The following is a 19261-nucleotide window of genomic DNA, read 5'->3' on the forward strand; positions in this document are numbered from 1 at the left end:
GGCTCGATCAGAACTGATGCCGCTTCGCGACATCGAAACATCAGCCTTGAGACTGAGTGTAGCTGCTTATCCCTTTCATTTCACTGCACCAGAAGTCTCATCATGCTGATTCAGTATTAACGCTATATTAAGAACACGCGCCGGTCCACTAGGTGGCAGACTTGAACCGTAATGTTGTTTGTGAACCGCAGAAAAACGACGCGAAGAAGAAGACGACGACATTATAAACAGGAACCGTTCAGACGGAGTGTTTGGGTGAAAACGATTCTGCAGAGAAACTGACACCGAAAAACTCAAGATGGGGAAGCGACAACACCAAAAAGATAAAATGTAAGAGATTAGGACAGATAAACGGCGCGAGACAAACGTGCCTCAGTCTAGCTGGCGCACATCTTTGGTCTGTTATGCTAGCAGCTCGGCTCATGTAGCCAGCGAGCTAAGCTATGCTAATGTGCTACGACGAGATACGTTCATGTGTTTTTTCTTGAAAATGAGCTGCTTAAATGACTAACGAATATTCTGTTGGCTCAAAAACCCTAAACTGATCTTAAAACTGCTTTATTCGTAACTTACGTTTGAGGGAATCACTAACATTTAGCCTCAGATACGCTGATTAAGAGCACCGTGTAACGCAGTAAAGATACTAAGTCTGAATATTAATGTAACCCGTGATTCCACAGTGTGTCAGTTTGAGCTAACTGTTTTAAATTGAATCCTAAATAGTAACATGTGTGTTTCCTGTTGTTTTCTCCCTTCTCTGCCATTCTCCTCTCAGGTACATCACCTGTACAGAGTACACACACTTCTATGGAGGGAAGAGGCCTGGTAGGTTGATTATTTATTGGGTTGTTTGTCTAAGTTGTCCGTTCCATTTGCTTTTGTAGATTTGGCACCTTTGATCTAAATGTACTCACACATCTCTTCTTCCTCTCTCGTATCAGACATTCCACAGATGAACTTCAAGCGGCTCCCGTTTGATCACTGCAGGTAAGAGAATCCTTCAACACCACCAGCAAAGCAGAGCAGGGTGAATGTAGAGGAATGTAGAGGACATCATTGTGTCTCTTACTGACACGTGTCTCCTGTCCTCTCAGTTTGTCTCTTCAGCCCTTTGAGTATCCGGTCTGCACGCCTGAGGGAGTCGTCTTTGATCTTCTGTGAGTGCTTTATGCTGTTACTGTCTTAACTCTGGAGCTTGGTCTGTCAATCCAACAGCAGAGCTAAGACTTCCTCTGTCTCTGTCCTCTTTTAGGAGCATTGTCCCGTGGATTAAGAAGTATGGAACCAATCCCATCTCTGGAGAGGTGAGTCAGGAGTGTAAACAGAGCAGAGGCTGAGGGTCTCTGAGTCTTTGAGCTTCTTTTTGATTTAAATATCAACATTCATAGGTCATTGTAGTCGTTCATTAGTTGACTTCCTTTACATGTGTTTGGTGACCTTTGCCCTTTGTTATTTCCCACAGAAGCTGGAGGTGAAGGCCCTCATTAAGCTCAACATCGCCAAGAACAGCGATGGTAAATAAAGCTGCTTTCAATTCATTAGATAATGAAACAAATGATTCATTTAGACCCAAAGTTGGTTGGAATTCTCTACATTTCTCATCCTCACCTTAAAGGACAGCCAGTAAAGAGGCTGAGTGAGTCTTATTATAGTGCTGTGAGAACAGGTGGAGGTATGGAGGCGTGTCTGTGTGAGATCAAACAAGAACACGTGAAGGGAGAAGAGAACGGATCAGAGACTTGATGATTGTTTGATCTTGTGGCAGCAGACTGAAGGTGATTGAACGATTCTGGTTTCCCTGTGTTGTTTGTAGGAAAGTATCACTGCCCGGTCCTTTACTCCGTCTTCACCAACAACTCCCACATTGTGGCAAACAAAGTCTCTGGCAACGTCTTCTGTAATGAGGTGAGTCAGCTCTTTGTCTCACTGACTTTAATATGAAGCAGTGCAGAATCTTCCTCCTCCTCATGTTGACTCTTCTTCATGTAAAGATCATTTTTCTGTCAAATAAATTCAAGCTCTTTGCCCTCAGGCAGTGGAGCAGCTCAACATCAAGACAAAGACGTTTAAAGATCTGCTGACTGATGAGCCCTTCACCAGGAGAGACCTCATCGTGCTGCAGGTGCGTCAGGGCTTTAAAGACATGGAGCCGTGGCTGAAAGAGACTGAAGTTCATTTAATGTATACATTTTGTTGTTTCTCCTTCACAGGATCCCACAAACCTCGACAAATTCAACGTCTCCAACTTCTTCCACGTGAAAAACAATCTCAAAGTGTTGGATCCCGGTGAGTGACAGCTGCAGCTCCTCTAGTCATTACATCATCACTATGTGTACATTTATCCTACGTATTTGCTCCTGTTGACTTCTTTCCTCTCGTGTGTGTGTGTGTGTGTAGATGAGGAGAAGGCCAAGCTGGACCCAGGGTACCGTCTGAGGACCACCAACCTGGAGACCAGGGAAACCTTAGCAGAGCTCTACAAAGACTACAAGGGGGACCAGCTGCTGGCCTCCACCATGAAGGAGAAGCAGGCCAAGAAGACGGACAAGCTGAACGCCGTAAGGACGCTTACAGACATTTAGCTTTAAGACACGAAAGGGTTTAATGAAGTGTGAAGTAAACAAACTACACAACTACACACCCAACCAGGTAGATGACATCATTAAGGTTCAGTTAAAGAGTTAAACATCTCCATGGTGTCTCTCTCTCTCTGTGTCTCCCAGGCTCACTACTCCACAGGCAGAGTGTCGGCCTCCTTCACCTCCACAGCCATGACTCCTGCTACGACACATGAAGCAGGTGAGAGAGCAGGAGAGCCAATCAGGCTGCGACCTGAAGCTCCTGCAGCGTTTCATCCCTCCTGACCTGATTCAACCACCTGATCATCTATAAGGACGACCCTGAAGCTCTCATCTCACTAAACCTCTTGTGTGTCGTTGTCATAGATGCCATAGCAGACGACACGGTGCGTTACCGTTATGTGAAGAAGAAGGGCTACGTCCGCCTGCACACCAACAAGGGCGACGTTAACCTGGAGCTGCACTGTGATAAGGTGAGGAGCTGCTCACACACACACACACACACACAGCAGAGAGAAGCCTCATTCATGAGTTCATACATGTAATCATTCCTCTCCTTCTCTCAGGTTCCCAAAGCCGGCGAGAACTTCATCCGTCTGTGTAAGAAGGGTTACTATGACGACACCGTGTTCCACCGCTCCATCAGGAACTTCATGGTGAGGACTTAAACATTCTGTACACACTCAGCAGCTCTGTGTGTCCTAACAGGTAGAGCCACAGTGATGTCAGAGGAGTCATCTTCATCGTTTCCTTCATACGTCCATACACAGATTGTATTTAACCAAACTCTTTGTTCCCCAGATCCAGGGAGGCGACCCCACCGGCACCGGCACAGGTCAGAGCTCAGACACGATTCATGTCTTTAGAAATTCTTAAAAATCCCATTTTGGAAACTTATTGAAAAATAAAACTAGAATTTCTTTTTTAAATGTACACCAGAAAAAAAGTGCAGTTATTTAGGATATTTTAACATTTTCTCCTAATATTTTCTGATGCATATAAAAACCGTCCTCCCTCCCTCCTCATCGTCTTCTTCCTCTGTTCCCAGGAGGGGAGTCTGCCTTTGGGAAACCTTTCATCGATGAGTTCCGGCCCAACCTGTCTCACACAGGCCGAGGCGTCCTCAGCATGGCCAACTCAGGACCAAACACCAACAAGTCCCAGTTGTAAGAAACATTCCTGAAGCCACACTCACACACTCTCTCTCTCTCTCTCTCTACCTTTCACTCTGCCTGCTCACTTTCCCTCTCAGATTACAGGCAGATGCTGATGTTTAAAGGGCCCGTAGATCAAAATGACCCTGGCCGCCTCAGAGCTTTGTGTTTGAAGTCTTTTGTCCTCACAGTCTGTTTCTGTTGTGTTTGTCTCTCAGCTTCATCACATTCAGGTCGTGTCCCTACCTGGACAGGAAGCACACTGTGTTTGGCAGGTAAACGTCTTCCCTCAGGCGACACAACATCACACATGATCACAGACACACACATTCTAAACTAAAGACAGAGCAGTCACCGTGCTGCGTTGTCATTCAGTCTTCAACTTATATGTTATTGAAAGCATCAGAATAATGTGGTTTAATCCTGGGAGCCCTGTGGGTCCACACACACACACACACACACACACACACACACACACACATACTCACACACACACTGGATGATCTTCTCGTACTCGTTTAAATGAAGCTGTCTTGTGTCTGTGCAGAGTTGTCGGAGGGTTTGAAGCTCTGACAGCCATGGAGAACGTGGAGGCCGACCCCAAAACAGACAAACCTAAGGTAGGAAGCGTTCATCTGTACCTCCTCACATGAGCCGCCCTGAGAGGAGAAGCTCCTGTAGATGATGGATGTTTCCAGATCCTCATTTTGTCTTTGTGCTTCTTTGACAGTCGGAGATTAAACTCCTGAATGCCACAGTGTTTGTGGATCCTTATGAAGAGGCCGACGCCCAGGTGAGGGTCTCTTACTTTGAATCCTGATTAAAGGCTTCTACACAGTTTCCTCATTATAAATCAGGACTGACATGAAAAGCTTTGCTCCTATCCCTCCTCCTTCACTCCCTTCACTTAACAGTCGATGCTAAAGAAGTAAAGCATTTGGAAATAAGAACATGCATGTTTCAGATTGCAGCAGAGAGAGAGAAGGAGATCCAGAGGGAACAGGAGGAGAGGGACCAAGTGAACATGAGAGCAGAGAAAGCCAGTAAGGATCAGGCTCCTAAGACCTTCAAACAAGGAGTGGGCAAATACATCAACCCTGCCACAAAGTAAGGAGAGACACACACACACACACACACACACACACACACACACACACACACACACACACACACACACACACACACACACACACACACACACACACACACACACACACACACACACACACACACACACACACACACACACACACACCATTCAAAGCAGGTTTTGTGTCTTCAGAATTCCTAGATGTCAATCATACGTTCATATTCTTTCCTCTCCTTCAGGAAGCTTCCAGCTCCTCAGGATGACAGTGGACCTTCTACCAGTGGAGTTCCGGCCAAGAAGGCCAAAGGAAAGACGAGCTTAGGAGACTTCAGCTCCTGGTAGCATCGCAACATTCAACAGGGAATGTTTTGTATTTGAAGATGTTTTTAATTTCAGCTTTTGAATTAGTTTCTCTCAGTTTTTTGTCTTTATGCTCTCTCAGTGTTGTTGCTTCTTGTCTGAAACGAAAGATTAAAGCTACTTTTTAAGAAAATGTTTCCTCGTTTTAAGACGTGTGTGTGTGTGTGTGTGTGTGTGTGTGTGTGTGTGTGTGTGTGTGTGTGTGTGTGTGTGTGTGTGTGTGTGTGTGTGTGTGTGTGTGTGTGTGTGTGTGTGTGTGTGTGTGTGTGTGTGTGTGTGTGTGTGTGTGTGTGTGTGTGTGTGTGTGTGTGTGTGTGTGTGTGTGTGTGTGTGTGTGTGTGTGTGTGTGTGTGTGTGTGTGTGTGTGTGTGTGTGTTCTCTCTGATGTCTGATCCATCTGACAGCAGAAACCCAAAGATGGACACAACTGAATGCCATTGAAAATTTATTGTGATATCTGATTGATTATAATAGAGTGAAAACAGACAGGCGACAGTTTGTGACAAAGTCTTTACAGCCACAGAGTCCAAAAGCAACAAAGAGAAATAAAAAGCATAACGAAGCATTTTAACTTTTGGAACAAATATCGCAAAATAATACATGAATATTAACAGTCCAAAAAAATGGTGTATTTTCTTCTTTTGTATCAGCGCCTTAGAACTTTCAACAGCAACTTAGAAACAACTCAAACACAATGAAGTCAGTGTTGTAAAAGAGTAAACATTTCCTTCCAGGCTGTTTTGATGTCCTAACTAACTTCAAACAGATTTACCGAAGCTGTTGAATCTGCAGACTGATTTGAACCTGATCCTGAGCTCTGACTTAGCCTGAGCTCTCACTCATCCTCAGCTCTCACTCATCCTCAGCTCTCTCCTGCTCATCGACACGTCACACTAATTTATCTGTTACATGCTGACTGCCGCACAGGTGTCGTGTGTTTTTGGTGGCTTAATTTAGACTCAGAGGGAGTTTTGAGGTATAAAGGCTCAACAGTTTCCCAGCAACCAATATCTACCTACCAGCACCGTCATGAAGAACACACTGTACACATGACAGGGAAACAAAAGTAATGCTAAAGTAAATGCAAAAGGGCGTCCAATCAGCGTCCCTTTAAAGAAACATATTAACATTTTGGGGAATATGCTTGTGTACAGGATGTGTTAATCATGTAAACACAGATATTATAATAGTTTTCTGGTTTAATCTTTGCTAATTTGTGTAGCAGGTGAATTCCAAAGGGGAGGAGCATCGCTTCACTCCGACTTAATGGCGTCACAGCAACGTATCTTAATGACATTATTAACCTGCTCTTCCTGTTTCCAGTCTTGGTGCTAAATGAGGCGAACACACTCTGAACCAAACTCAGTATCAGATGCACGGAGATGAGTTACATCGTTTTTCTCATCTAACTTCTATTAAGACCAAAAATATTCCAGAGATTTGCTGATCAAGAGAAATAATAGGGACACAAAATGAACACAATATCAAACAAGAAGATGAGGTTTCCAGGCAAATACAGCACTACCGTGCATACGGGATCTATACGTTGAGAGACACAATCAATGTGGAGCTCTAACATGGCGCTTATCTCTGACTGTGGCGGTCTTCATGAGGGTCTCTGCTGGTGAGGCGGTGGGAGATTCCAGCTCTCCTCACTGCCTCATGATGCTCAGCAGAGAACTAAAGAACTAAACCTCAAACAAGATCTTAAATACAACAAATAATAACCATGACAACATCACAGAAAGAAGCAACAAACAAACTAAACTGGCTGCCGACTGCAGAGAGCGACAGTCAAAAGCAGCAGCTGCAAAGAGAAATAAAGGATAAAAGAAAAGAGAAAAACACAGAGTGATGAAATGAAACTCAACACTCTCTCTCTCTCTCTCTCTCTACATTTGCATGTGTGTGTGCACGTGAACATGGAACAAAACCTGCATGCACGCACAGACACACATGTACACAACCAGAGGTACAGTGAACAAAAGTGCTTTGTGTTGGGGAAGTCAAATAACTCATCCAGTAAAAATACATATAAATATGTTTATGTACAAAAACTAAACCACAGGCCGACGTCTCCGCTGTTTGTCTTCTTTATTTTCAAGTATCGATCCTAACTATGTGTTTAGGGTTTGCATTGTCATTGTTTCTGGGTAAATGGTCGTGCGATCCGACTGACCTCGCCTGCAAAGTCATCAATCACTGCTGAGTCTCAGTTTCTCCCTCAAAACGCCTCACACACCAGGCTCCGGCCCGATCCGACACATCTAAACCATTTCAATTCACTCTGAGACGTTAAATGCTCAATATTACTAATCAGTCTGTTTAACAACTCCAATTGTAAAGATGTGTGTGTGTATGAATGTATGCACATATATACATGCATGCTTGAACACCATTCAAGTTTGAGAGTCTCTGTTGCCCACAGTCATGAGGGTGAAGGGAACACGTGGGCTCACATGTAACTTCACATGTAACTTCACATGTAACTTCACATGTAACTTTTCAGAGTTATGCACTGCACAACAAAAAGTGGGAGGGGCTACTATGCTTTGAAGAGGCACAGGATTCATACGGCTTGGAGGCAAAGATCTCCATCTTCCATCTACAAGGAGACGAGGAGTTCATATGTGACGATGAGCTCTGAAGCATAAAGTGCAAGAAGCAGGGAGGAAGGGCAGAACAGCAGCAAGTAGGAATAGAAGGGTTTGCTTTAAAAACAAAGCCAAGCAAACATCAAGAAGAGAGAAGCGTCCACGTGTAAGCTTCGATAAAGACGAGAGGAGATCGGTCCTCCAACCGTCGAGCTCACACTTCTGTTAAAAGTGTCTTCAACCTCTGGGGGAGAACATGCAGGGTTGTGATTGGAGCAGAGAAATGTTTGCCTCTAAACTGAAATGAACCAAAAGTCTCGACAAAGACGAATTATCATCATCATCATCATCATCATCATCATCATCATCATCATCATCATCATCATCAACATCATGATGCAAGAGGCCCAGTGTGGACAAATGCTGCTTACAAGGGGCCACCTGAATGATGCACACACACACACACACACACACACACACACAGCACATGTCATATGTACAGTCTATGTACATATCTATGCTGTATGTATAGGAGTATGACAGTTATATACACACACACATATAGAATCAGTATTGTCTCTCATAGTTCTATCAAAATACAGTCTGAGTGAACATTCCGCTGCAAAATGGGTCCAGCCACAATCGCAATTACAAGACGCACACACACACACACACGCACGCACGCACGCACACACACTCACACACACTCATATATATATATATATACTGTATTTAATTCATACCCTTAAAATAAACTTCATTTTCTCTGAGATAAAGTGAAGTGGTTGGCATAGAGACTGATTTACTCGATGTTTGATGGAACTGACACCTTTACTTTAACAAATGATTTTAAAGACTTAATTATAAATCACTTTACATTAAAAAGCTCATTTATTTCAGAGAAGATGTAGTTTGTTTTCTTGTTGTTGTTCTGATCTTAAGGGTCCTGGCACTTTGAGCCTCCACACATAAACAAAGTGCACACACAGCCGTCACCACCGTTTCAAAAGCCAAACTCTGCTACACGTGTGTGTGTGTGTGACTACATGAACGTTTCCTCGCCCTCCCTGATTGCATTTGTACAGCAGCAAAGAAAAGCATGCTCGTCTACAGGCAGAGACTCAAACCAGCAACCACGGCAGGGAAACACAATGTTAACCAGTAACATCCAAAACAAAACCTTAGCAGATAACATTACAACAACCAAAGTCATCCTCGCCGGCAGAATGAAGATAAATAAATAAAAAAATGTCCTCCCATTGAAGTCCATCTCCTTTCCCCCTCCATCACATGTGTGTGTGTGTCACGTGTGAGTGTGTGTCAGATGCCACTGCTATTTTTCCAAACGGCCCTGTTCCTAATTGTCTTTGAAGTCATTGTTTTTCAGTTTCACAACGAGCTGGTGGACGTGTGTGTGTGTGTGTGTGTGAGAGGTGAGGGTGTGTGGAGAGGTGAGGGGTGAGGGGAGTGGTCAGTGCGTGAGGTCGTTACTCCCCGCAGTTCAATACAAAGGTGAGAGAATCCGGAGTGAAGCCGAAGCGAAGCCGGAGTGAAGCCGGAGCGAAGCCGGAGCGAAGCCGGAGCGAAGCCGGCGTCACTCCCAGCCGTTGTCCTTGATCATGTGAGCCAGCTCAATGATGAACTTCCCCTCTTTGTACTTCTGACTGCTCTCAAACGCGTGCTCCTGGAAACAAAACACAAGTAGAGAGAAACCTCAGTGAAGTGAACACACAGGGAGACGCACACATGAACACAATCCTGCATATTCTCCTAACGTTTACATTCTGAACAGGGTTTACATCCAAACTGCATCTTCAACTCAATTTCTATTGAAACACCTCAACAGAAGAACTCTGGCTTTTCTTTATCATCATCATTTGGTTGATCACTGAAAAGAACACATTCCCAGCATCCTAGTGTGAGAGGAGCTGAATGGATCGGATGTTTAGATGTTTTGTTTTTGGGACTCACAATCTTTTCTAAGCTGATTCTTCTGATCCTATATAACCCAAAGTTCTTCCTTATCAATCAGGAGAGTTATGAGAGATCTAAGCTAACGTGTTTCAGGTCTGACTCTTGTGCTTTGTTCAGTTCTTTTACACTTTTTTAAGACTTATACCAGGATAGACTGTAGCTCTCCTGTGTCTGTACCCGTCTGTAATCTTGAGCCAACCTTGTGTGACTGTAATCCTCCTGATGAACAGAACTCAGCTCTAACAGCTCTAACATGCTATCTAGCAAAGCTTTAATGAGTGCAGCCGTGTTCTTCTGACCCACAGCAGGATCGTCTGTGCGTCTGTGCTGGTAGGAGCCATGAAACATGAAACTGGTCAATTTAAAAGAAATGTGTCAAAGTGAAAGCTGATGTTTGAGGTTCAGTGACTAACTTACATATTTCCACCCCAGAGTGGTTTTACAGTTTTCACAGTAGATGTCAGCCACAGCGTGAAGACCAGTCAGGAGAACCCGCTCCTCTGCTGGACCACAGCCAACGTTCACCCTGTCACAGAGGAGAAGGGAGAGCAAGGCTCAGTCTTCTTCTTAGTGAACAGTCACACCTGTTTGTTGACTTTCTTGTAAAGTGTGGACTTGAACAAAATGTCCATTATGATTCTGATACTTACACTGAATTAAAGAGATAGGCTCGTCCTTGGCTGCCTTGGAATGACTGAAACGATACGGAGAAGTGTGTCAGTGAGAACAGCAGAGAGTGAACACAACAGAGAGTGAACACAGCAGAGAGTGAACACAGCAGAGAGTGAACACAGCACAGAGTGAACACAGCACAGAGTGAACACAGCAGAGACTGAACACAGCAGAGAGTGAACACAGCACAGAGTGAACACAGCACAGAGTGAACACAGCACAGAGTGAACACAGCAGAGGGTGAACACAGCAGAGAGTGAACACAGCACAGAGTGAACACAGCAGAGACTGAACACAGCAGAGAGTGAACACAGTAGAGAGTGAACACAGCAGAGAGTGAACACAGCACAGAGTGAACACAGCACAGAGTGAACACAGTAGAGAGTGAACACAGCAGAGAGTGAACACAGCACAGAGTGAACACAGCATCAGTAACGGGCTGTGAGGCTCTTTATGGTGTAGACTGGATAAAATTAGGCTAAAGGTTGTGCAGTTTGAGGGCAGAGACAGATAAACTAGTGAGTCAAACTTCCATCAAAAGGAATGATGAGATCAAAGTCCGTGTCAGTCAGTCAGTCAGTGAAGGGGGAGTGAAGGATTGTTTGGTGCTTTGGTTTCACGCTCATGTTTTGTGTTGAATGAATGAATGAATTTACTAAAAATGTTATTAAGTAAGTAGTCAATCAAATGGAAGCTTGTTCACACTGTTGGCCCGTGTGTCGTCATGTGTTCCGTCTCCAATGTTATTCTTATCATCTCATTCCAGATTGGAGCTAATTACATTAACACTCTCTAAATATTATCCCCCTGTTGGATGTTAAACGCATCGCATCGTTTGGGGACCGGGAGTCTCACTGTGCCGTGAACGCATCACAACACCGGAGCCCCATCAGCCCCGCGGCTGCACGAGCTCCTTCCACCGCAACCGCAAACTGGTCGCAGTGCATTCTGGGATGTGTAGTATCAGTGTGGTGTGCGCGCGATCGACAGCGTGGCAGAGCTGATCAACTTCAGAGTTTATCTGCGGAAGCGACGCATGCGCCTTTGTGTCTCCGCTGTGCGCGTGTTTGCAGTTTGACGCCGTCGCACACCTGTGGATGATTACTGTGTGGACTAAACCAAGACAGGTGTGTGTGTGTGTGTGTGTGTACCAAGCTCGGCACATTCACACACAAACATAAACCTCACCCCAGGAGATAAATGGATATAAATTGCAACTCTGACTTTTGGGTAATTTTGTCAATATGAGCCGATCTTTAGAAAGAGACACAACCTCTTCCAGATCAAAGATGTCCCAACGACACTCAACCAGTCATGGTTTAACCTGGCTCAATAAGATTCACCTGGAACTCTGTGTTTGTTTCCCCCAACAAGGAGACAGCAGAGGTAAGAACCAAACACTCCTGATCCAACAACGAGATGACAGCAACAAGTAAGAACTGAACGCTGCTGATGGTGACTGACACATGAACACACACACACACACACGCTGCTGTATGTCAAACTCAATCTGTGTCTGTTGTTTTCTAGCTTGTGAGCTCCTTGACTCTTTGTTTAGGGTCCATGTGTGTTGCAGTGGCTGCTCCACAGCTGACACCATGGTGTTTTGGGTTCGGGTCTAGTTATTGAAATTGTTTGGAAAAGCAAACGGATGAATTTCGCCGTCACGCATTTCGTCGTTGCGCATTTCAACTTCAAAATTCCACTGCAATTTCCCAGATTTCCCTGGAACTTCTCCATTTGCGCGTCACTTGGAAAGCGGCAAATGACTTTAAAATGGTCCAACAGAAGCCGTGGAGGTGGAAACGGATCAATCCAGGTTTGAGTCAGTCAGGCTGTGTTTGCATCATGCTGGGTAGCTTTGCTGCTAAGTGTCTCTGGTCAAATGAGTTCCTATTGTACTTTTTAATGAGCAGTGAAATTGCAACGCTTCATTTGTGCACTGGAATGTTAAATGAGTGAACCTTTTAAAGTGGGCTGGCTCATCTTCAGCAGTGATGCCTGTAGCTTTCACTTTCTCCCATGTTGACTTCAGCATTACTCTGCCCAGTAACGGTCTTAAGGTCAAACTCATTTCCTTCCAGCCCGTCATGCCTCCGTGTCTCCATTGCAGGGCGCTAAGCAACCTTCAACCTCACAAACTCCTGTGGTGTGGTATTCTAACACAGCCATCACTCTGATGGAAGAACCAGGTAGGAGTCATGTCGGTCTCTAATGTTGTTGAATGAACCATCCCTGTATTTTCAAATGTAATGGATAACAGATCCACATTAAAAACGTTATATTATCTGATCATTTGATTTAATGTTACATTATCTGAAGCCAATGTTCCATTAGGCCTGTACTTGAATAATTAAATGAATCTCAAATGTTTTTCTCACTGCACCAATAACAATAAATTCATTTTCTTCTACATGGCTCATTGATCTTAATGTTCCATTGTCACTGTTCTTAATGTCTTGCATATGGAGGCTTTGGCTGGACCCTAATGGTCTACAGAGGGCCTCATCATGGAACAGTTAGTGAACCCCTGAACTAGAGAGGTTTGTAAAGGATTCAGTGGAGCTAACTGGACCAAATCGGTGTGCGTCACAATATGGAATAACTTCATTAAATAACCTCTGAAAAGAACAACTCCAGGGTTGTATTGTCATGACATCATCACTGGCTGTGCTTCACCACAGCTACATTGTTTCCATTTCCACCTGTCTCACTGCGTTACCTGTCTGTGTTCTCATGTCAGATGCTTTCTTCAATAAAATAAATTGATTCATTCACTTCCACTAAATGGATTTAATTCATCACTAGTATAAACCATCAACATCTCATAAGTTTTAGTCTTTTACTTAAACTGCATTTCTCTTGATGTGAATGAAGGGACGGCCCTGAAAACTAAACTCTTTTAGAATCTCTTATGAAGAATGAATCATATTTATTCATAACAACTCAGACTCATAACTTGTTAGGCACAAACACACACTCTCACTTACTGAATGAATAACTGATGTACAGTAGATGCATGAATAAAAGGAAACTGCGCCCCTACTGGCAGAGGACAGTACTACACTCTGCTGCTGGCTGGAGACGCACAGGAGCTGAACCTGAAGGAAACATGGTGAACCTGGACCAGCACGTCCATCTTTAGGTCCAAAGCTCTGTGACCTGAACCCTGAGAGCCTGTCGGGTTCAGACTGTAGTTGTCAGGACCAGACCCAAACCCAGCAAAACCATTTAAATTTAAATATAGACTATTTTAAATAAAGACTGAGCAGCTGAATGTTTGAAGTTCTGCAGTGAGGTCAAAGGTGAAAGCCATAAGCAGTAAAGCCTCTGTACCTTTGAGATGAGTTCATCGTGATTGGCCAGATGTGCCCTGCAGTGGATGCAGCTGTAGGTGCGGTGGCAGGAGGGCAGATAAGCCTGGAAGGTCTTGGACTTGGTCATCTTCACCATGTCAGTGGGGCCGGGCTCCTCACTGGGCTCAGTGCTCACACTGGACGAGTTGCAGCTCTGCTGGACTTGCTGACAGAAGAAACACTGGAAGATGCAAGCAAAAGCCGTCGTTGTAGTGGAGTGGGTGTGTGGCACGCTCCACACACACACCACGGGAGAAATCAAACCTGCAGGGAGAGAGAGAGAGACGGCACAGATGAAGGCAGAGAAACACTTTGTGTTTATTTTATAGTTGAGACATTGTGTGTGAGGTTGGGTTATACACATAAATCTAATCTGGACACACACACACACACTTCCTCTTTACACAGCCTCATTACAGAAACAGAAGTATCATATTTATACTCCAATGCAACCTGACACTGCATATATTTACAGTATAAACTATAAATGCTGTTAACACTATTGGGCGGATCTCATGTGCACGACTGTTTGACATGACTGTTTGACATGACTGTTCCTCTGCTGTTGTGTTTTCCAGCGCGTGTTGTGGGTTCATACTTCTTTCGTTAGGTTTTCTTTCAGAACTCGGTCTCACTTTTAGTCAGTTTAGATCTGATATGACTTTATTGTAATAAGAATCTAGATTTGGGAGAAACAAACCCAACGTCACATTGGATGAGATGAGATGAGAACAGAGTTACGTATCTTTATTGAAAGTATCTGACAGCTGCAGGACGTTTGGGAGAGGGAAAGGAAAGAAATATTGATCAGGACAAAAGGAGAGGAAGTAATGGTGACTGGAGCTAATGACCTGAATGATGAGATCATAGCTGAGACTGACTGGGCCCTGGTTAGATCCAGACTGCTGCCCCCTTCAGGACTCAGCCAAGGACGCAGCCACAGTGTGCAGATCCAGAACAACACATTCTGTTTTAATGAACTCTCACTTTGTTTGGAATCAAGACTGAGTGCAAAAATAAAATGTGTCTGTGTGTGAATGTGTTTTGGGGGAAATGTAGCTTGCATGATGTCATTCTGTCATTCTGCATGAGAACTGGAGCCATAGTGTAAAACCTCTCTCTCTTAAAGTTAAAATAAATACTTAAGAGTTTGGTTTAAATAAGATAAGAATAACTGTCAGCAAAGCCGTTTTTGGAGCAGACTGAGGTTCCTCTTCAATGGAGGGAAATCAGGACTGAGATCACACAGACCCAACTTGCTCGCTCTCAACATTTGAATCCAAAAACAAAGGTGTTCTGCATGAGTTAAACATCGGCCAATCTAATCCTCAAATCAGTCATTCATTCACATTTTCAGAGGAATTGCCAAACAGTCATGCAAATAAGATCCCAACACCTCTCACAGGTCGTAGACGTGTGTGTGTGTGTGTGTGTGTGTGCAATATGGGTTCTTTTTCCTTCTTTGTTTATGTGTAGTATTTCCACATATACATTACATTGTGGAAGCGGTGATACACAAACAGAGGGAAACCTGCATGAAAGCGCTTTATGTTCTGTGTTTGGCCTGTTGTTTGGTTTGTAGGTTGGTAGGGGGCCTGTTGAGCTGCCTGAGTGTGTTTGCTGCGGTTTCCCTCCATGAGATCAGCAGGAGACGCTGATGGGGACTGATACACTGCTGCACTCTTACAATTAACAAAGAACATTATTGTTATTGTTATAAATTTGATTTCTACAGTTATATGATTAAAAAAGAGTTGGATGCAGGCTGAAGCATGAAGAAATGATCTAATGGGAAATACTGTATAATAACTTCATGTACTTTATGAAGAAAAGCTGTAAAGATAAAACCTTAAGCTTAAACTGAACTGACTGACTGACCGAGGGGACGATGGAAGCTAAGCCCAACTCTTAGCTCTAACAGACATTTAAGGCTAGGATATTTATTATTAGTTGTAAGAATAGGATCAATGTTGCATCATTCTTAGAATTCTGACAGATAAAGACTGAATCTGAACTCTGAGCAAGTTTGAAGTACTGAACAAGTCACTACATACTGCCTCCAAGTACATAACTATATATATATATACAGTATATACAAAAGAAGAAGGATAACAGCATGTGCAAACTAATAATAACAATCTGTGCAGGTTTCAGTTCTTCAGCTGCCTGAGAAACGAGCCTGAGTGTGTTAGTGCTGCATTTCAAACAGCTGATTGTAAATACTGGGCCACGTGTGGGTTATGAAACTCATGCCATGTGTGTGAACATAGATGTTTCTGCATATGAAGCAAAAAACAAAGATCCAACCATATTGCATACCTCTGTCAAGGCCCAACAGTCCTCCAACTACAGCTCCATCTCCCAATGATGGAAGTCAATGGGTTGTTGTCTCCACCATGATCAGAGGTGGCCAACTATTTTTCCTGAGGGCCATAAAAACAAATCAGATTATTCTCCAGGTTTGAACAAATGAGGGAAAAAGTAAATCACTGCAAACTTTATCATATAATAAAGGTTAGTAAACAACAAAAGCCAACTATTACAACTTATAACTACACTTACTTACTATAAACAGTATTAGAACTTATTTACAGTTTATTGTCAATATTTTATGCAAAGGAAAATGCAAGTTATTTTTAATTTCATGTCAATTACTGCAAAGATGAAAAACATGCAGCAATTTGGAAAAAGTGAGAGTTTAGTATTGGATGGTTTCACTCTGCAGTAAACATCTAAATCATAAACATCTAATCCACTGCACTGACGGCTCAGAGCTCTTTGCTGAGCACCACTGTGGTCTGTTTCTGTGGGAAATTCTGTTAAAGCACATCGGCTCGAGAACAGAAGACATGAAGTCATATTGGTCCACATTTGAGTGGGTTTATGTGGGCTTAGCCATGGATCAGGAAAACCTTGAAATGTTAGAATCATAAATCAAATTGGGCCTCATCATGTTCTGCTGTGACTCAAACACACCAGTGTCGCAAAACAGCTCAGACATTCTGAGCGATCCATACTATCTATCCATCTATACTCACATTTTGAAGACGGGAGGATCTGGCATCAATGATGGAGAGGCGGTGAATGAAGGAAGATCTTCTTCACCGCGTCAGAGTCTGAGATAGAAACATTATGACAGAACAAACATCAACACTGACAGTGATAGTTCATGTATGTTTATGTCTGAATGTTTGCTGGATGACCGAACACTTACAACTCACTTACATGTAACAACATGTTACAACATGTTGTAACAACATGTTGTAACAACATGTTACAACATGTTAGAACATGTTATGTACATGTTATCCAGCTGCATTGTGCAAAATATGTGGGAAAACCCCTATTCTTACCTCAACATCAACCCACTTATTTATCATAATTTATAACTGGTATCAATAACTGTGTCCAAGCCATTTCCTATATTTTATTACTTATAATAATAAATAAGTGTTACATTGAAAAGCACAGCCTCAGTTCTATCACAGAATAAAGAATGGTGGATGGCAATTTGTCAAGTTTAAAGTTTTTAAAATTGAAACACTACCTAATATTTCTCCAGGTCTCTCTGGACGTCATAACAAAGGGAGACCAGATAACGACGATCATCTGAGCAGAGTTAAGACGCTTCATCCACATTATGAGAAAACTTTAATTTGTAGAAACTGGACATGAAGTTGAGTTTGAGGATTGTTAACCCTTTTGTAGAGTCTGCTTTGTGAATTTTTCATTTGTAAACAAAGAGACAAAGAGCACGAGGGGCAGTGGGGGGGGTTTGTTGTTGTTGTTGTTCAGCTGTGATCGACTATCAAATCAATCCAGTAAACAATGCTTGATCTCTAAATAACACAAAGGCCTTCTTAACTAATCTTTCACATGTAAAACGACAACAACCCCTGCACGATTGACAGGTAACAACACAATGAAAGAAGCTGCTGGGAGCTTAAAGTTTCCAGTTGAGAGCAAAGTGATGCAACAGGAAGAGCAGCATGCAGACAGAACCCAGCAGCCAGACAGAAAACAAAGGAGCTTCCGCAAACTCAACAGGAAGTAGCCATGACGTGAAGCAAGCACACACACACACACACACACACACACACACACACACACACACGCACACACACACACACACACAGCTGTAAAACAACACAATCCAGCAGCAGAAGAAAAAGAACCAGACGAGTCGTGTTCAGACCAAAACCAGACACAATCAGGTTCCTTTCTGCTGGATTGTGATGTTTTGCAGCTGTGTGTCTTATAACACTATATATATATAACACACACACACACACACACACACACACACACACACACACTAACAATAACAATCTGTGGCAGTGGTCATGGGGTTGACGCTCACACAAAATTCACATCATGCATCCTGTAAACACAACATTCGCTTGTACACACACACACACACACACACACAGACACACACACAGGAAACAGAGGATGATGCACAGCTGCCTTTTATGTTGTCAAAAGGTCAATGGCAAGTACAAAGAAATCAATAAAGGTATTAACTTCATGGTGTGTTCACGGTTTCAGACAGGATTGTTTTTATTCTGTCGACTTTAGATTGAATCATAGAAACATTATTTATTTCCTGTCTTGTTTTTTGTTATCAAATGTTTTCTTTATCCTGCCTTTTCTTCCTCTTATCTACATGAAATGTCGCTGTGAATATTAAGCATTTACAGCCAAAAACAAAACATTTGGACGGAGAAAAACAAACAGCCAGGTAAGAGCCAGAGGCCATCCCATAATGAAACTGAGTGAAAACAAAGAGTCTGCCTCACAGTGCGTCTCTCATAAACATTAACAGCGAGAGGAGGAACTAGCAAACGTTGACAAACACCATCACAGAAAAGGTTCCGAGAGGATTTCCATTAATTAAAAACACGATCTTAAATATTTAAACAGCAGCACAGAGAGCCGCGGTTCCTGTTTTCCTCTCCGCCTGCTCCAGATGCGTTTACCTCAACAAAGAGCCAAAGCAGCACGACGCCAAACGACGCAACAGTGTTCTATCTTTAATTCCTCTTTGACCCTGAGGAGCGCAGACACCGTCGCACCTCCGCCGTGTTGTTCTCTGACTTTGCTCCCTGCTGCTCAGGAGGAAAACATTGTCCTGCAGTCCTACTCACCACTTGGATGAGATCGGTGCAGAACGCAGCTTGGTGTAAGAATTGCGTGTTGATGAGAGACGTTTGGTTCTTTTTATTAGTTAAAATGATTGTCGCCGTCCGAGCCTCGGGTCCAGACGCTGCCAGACGGAACCGCTGTGTTGGATCCTCTGGTGCTGGTACTTCTCTTCTCCCAAACATTGGCTTTTGTTGTGTCTTTTGTGTGCGTCATGGACTGGCCTGGTTACTCTGATACACAAACGTCACCGTGTGGGAGGAGGCAAGGGCTTTGATTGACAGCCCAGCTGCCCAATTGGTTGCTATGGCTCCTCGTGTTGCTTTCATGTTCCGTGGGA

The 19261-nt window shown here is 43.4% G+C and overlaps 2 protein-coding genes across 2 annotated transcripts; one reads left to right on the forward strand and one right to left on the reverse strand.

Moving 5' to 3' along the window:
* The first annotated feature begins 179 nt into the window (after positions 1 to 179).
* On the forward strand, positions 180 to 5323 carry ppil2 (peptidylprolyl isomerase (cyclophilin)-like 2). Its single transcript, XM_076167501.1, has 20 exons — positions 180 to 330; positions 776 to 825; positions 942 to 987; positions 1095 to 1157; positions 1253 to 1304; positions 1463 to 1514; positions 1814 to 1905; positions 2033 to 2122; positions 2211 to 2286; positions 2398 to 2558; positions 2724 to 2799; positions 2946 to 3052; positions 3146 to 3235; positions 3381 to 3414; positions 3628 to 3745; positions 3952 to 4008; positions 4281 to 4353; positions 4464 to 4526; positions 4698 to 4840; positions 5063 to 5323. Exons 1-20 carry the CDS (start codon positions 299 to 301, stop codon positions 5163 to 5165), a joined length of 1578 nt encoding a protein of 525 aa, XP_076023616.1. The 5' UTR covers positions 180 to 298; the 3' UTR covers positions 5166 to 5323.
* Positions 5324 to 5615: 292 nt separating this feature from the next.
* ypel1 (yippee-like 1) lies at positions 5616 to 19136 on the reverse strand. The gene is made up of 7 exons (XM_076167429.1): positions 18927 to 19136; positions 16818 to 16895; positions 16099 to 16202; positions 13760 to 14043; positions 10402 to 10445; positions 10169 to 10277; positions 5616 to 9461 (listed from the first exon to the last, which is right to left on the reverse strand). The coding sequence occupies exons 4-7, from the start codon at positions 13874 to 13876 to the stop codon at positions 9372 to 9374; spliced, it is 360 nt and encodes a 119-aa protein (XP_076023544.1). The 5' UTR covers positions 13877 to 14043; positions 16099 to 16202; positions 16818 to 16895; positions 18927 to 19136; the 3' UTR covers positions 5616 to 9371.
* Between the last annotated feature and the right edge of the window lie 125 nt (positions 19137 to 19261).

Source organism: Genypterus blacodes, unplaced genomic scaffold (assembly GCF_046128005.1).
Source record: "Genypterus blacodes isolate CSIRO-AG114 ecotype Tasmania unplaced genomic scaffold, CSIRO-AGI_Gbla_v1 ptg000158l_1, whole genome shotgun sequence".
Lineage (NCBI taxonomy): Eukaryota > Metazoa > Chordata > Actinopteri > Ophidiiformes > Ophidiidae > Genypterus > Genypterus blacodes.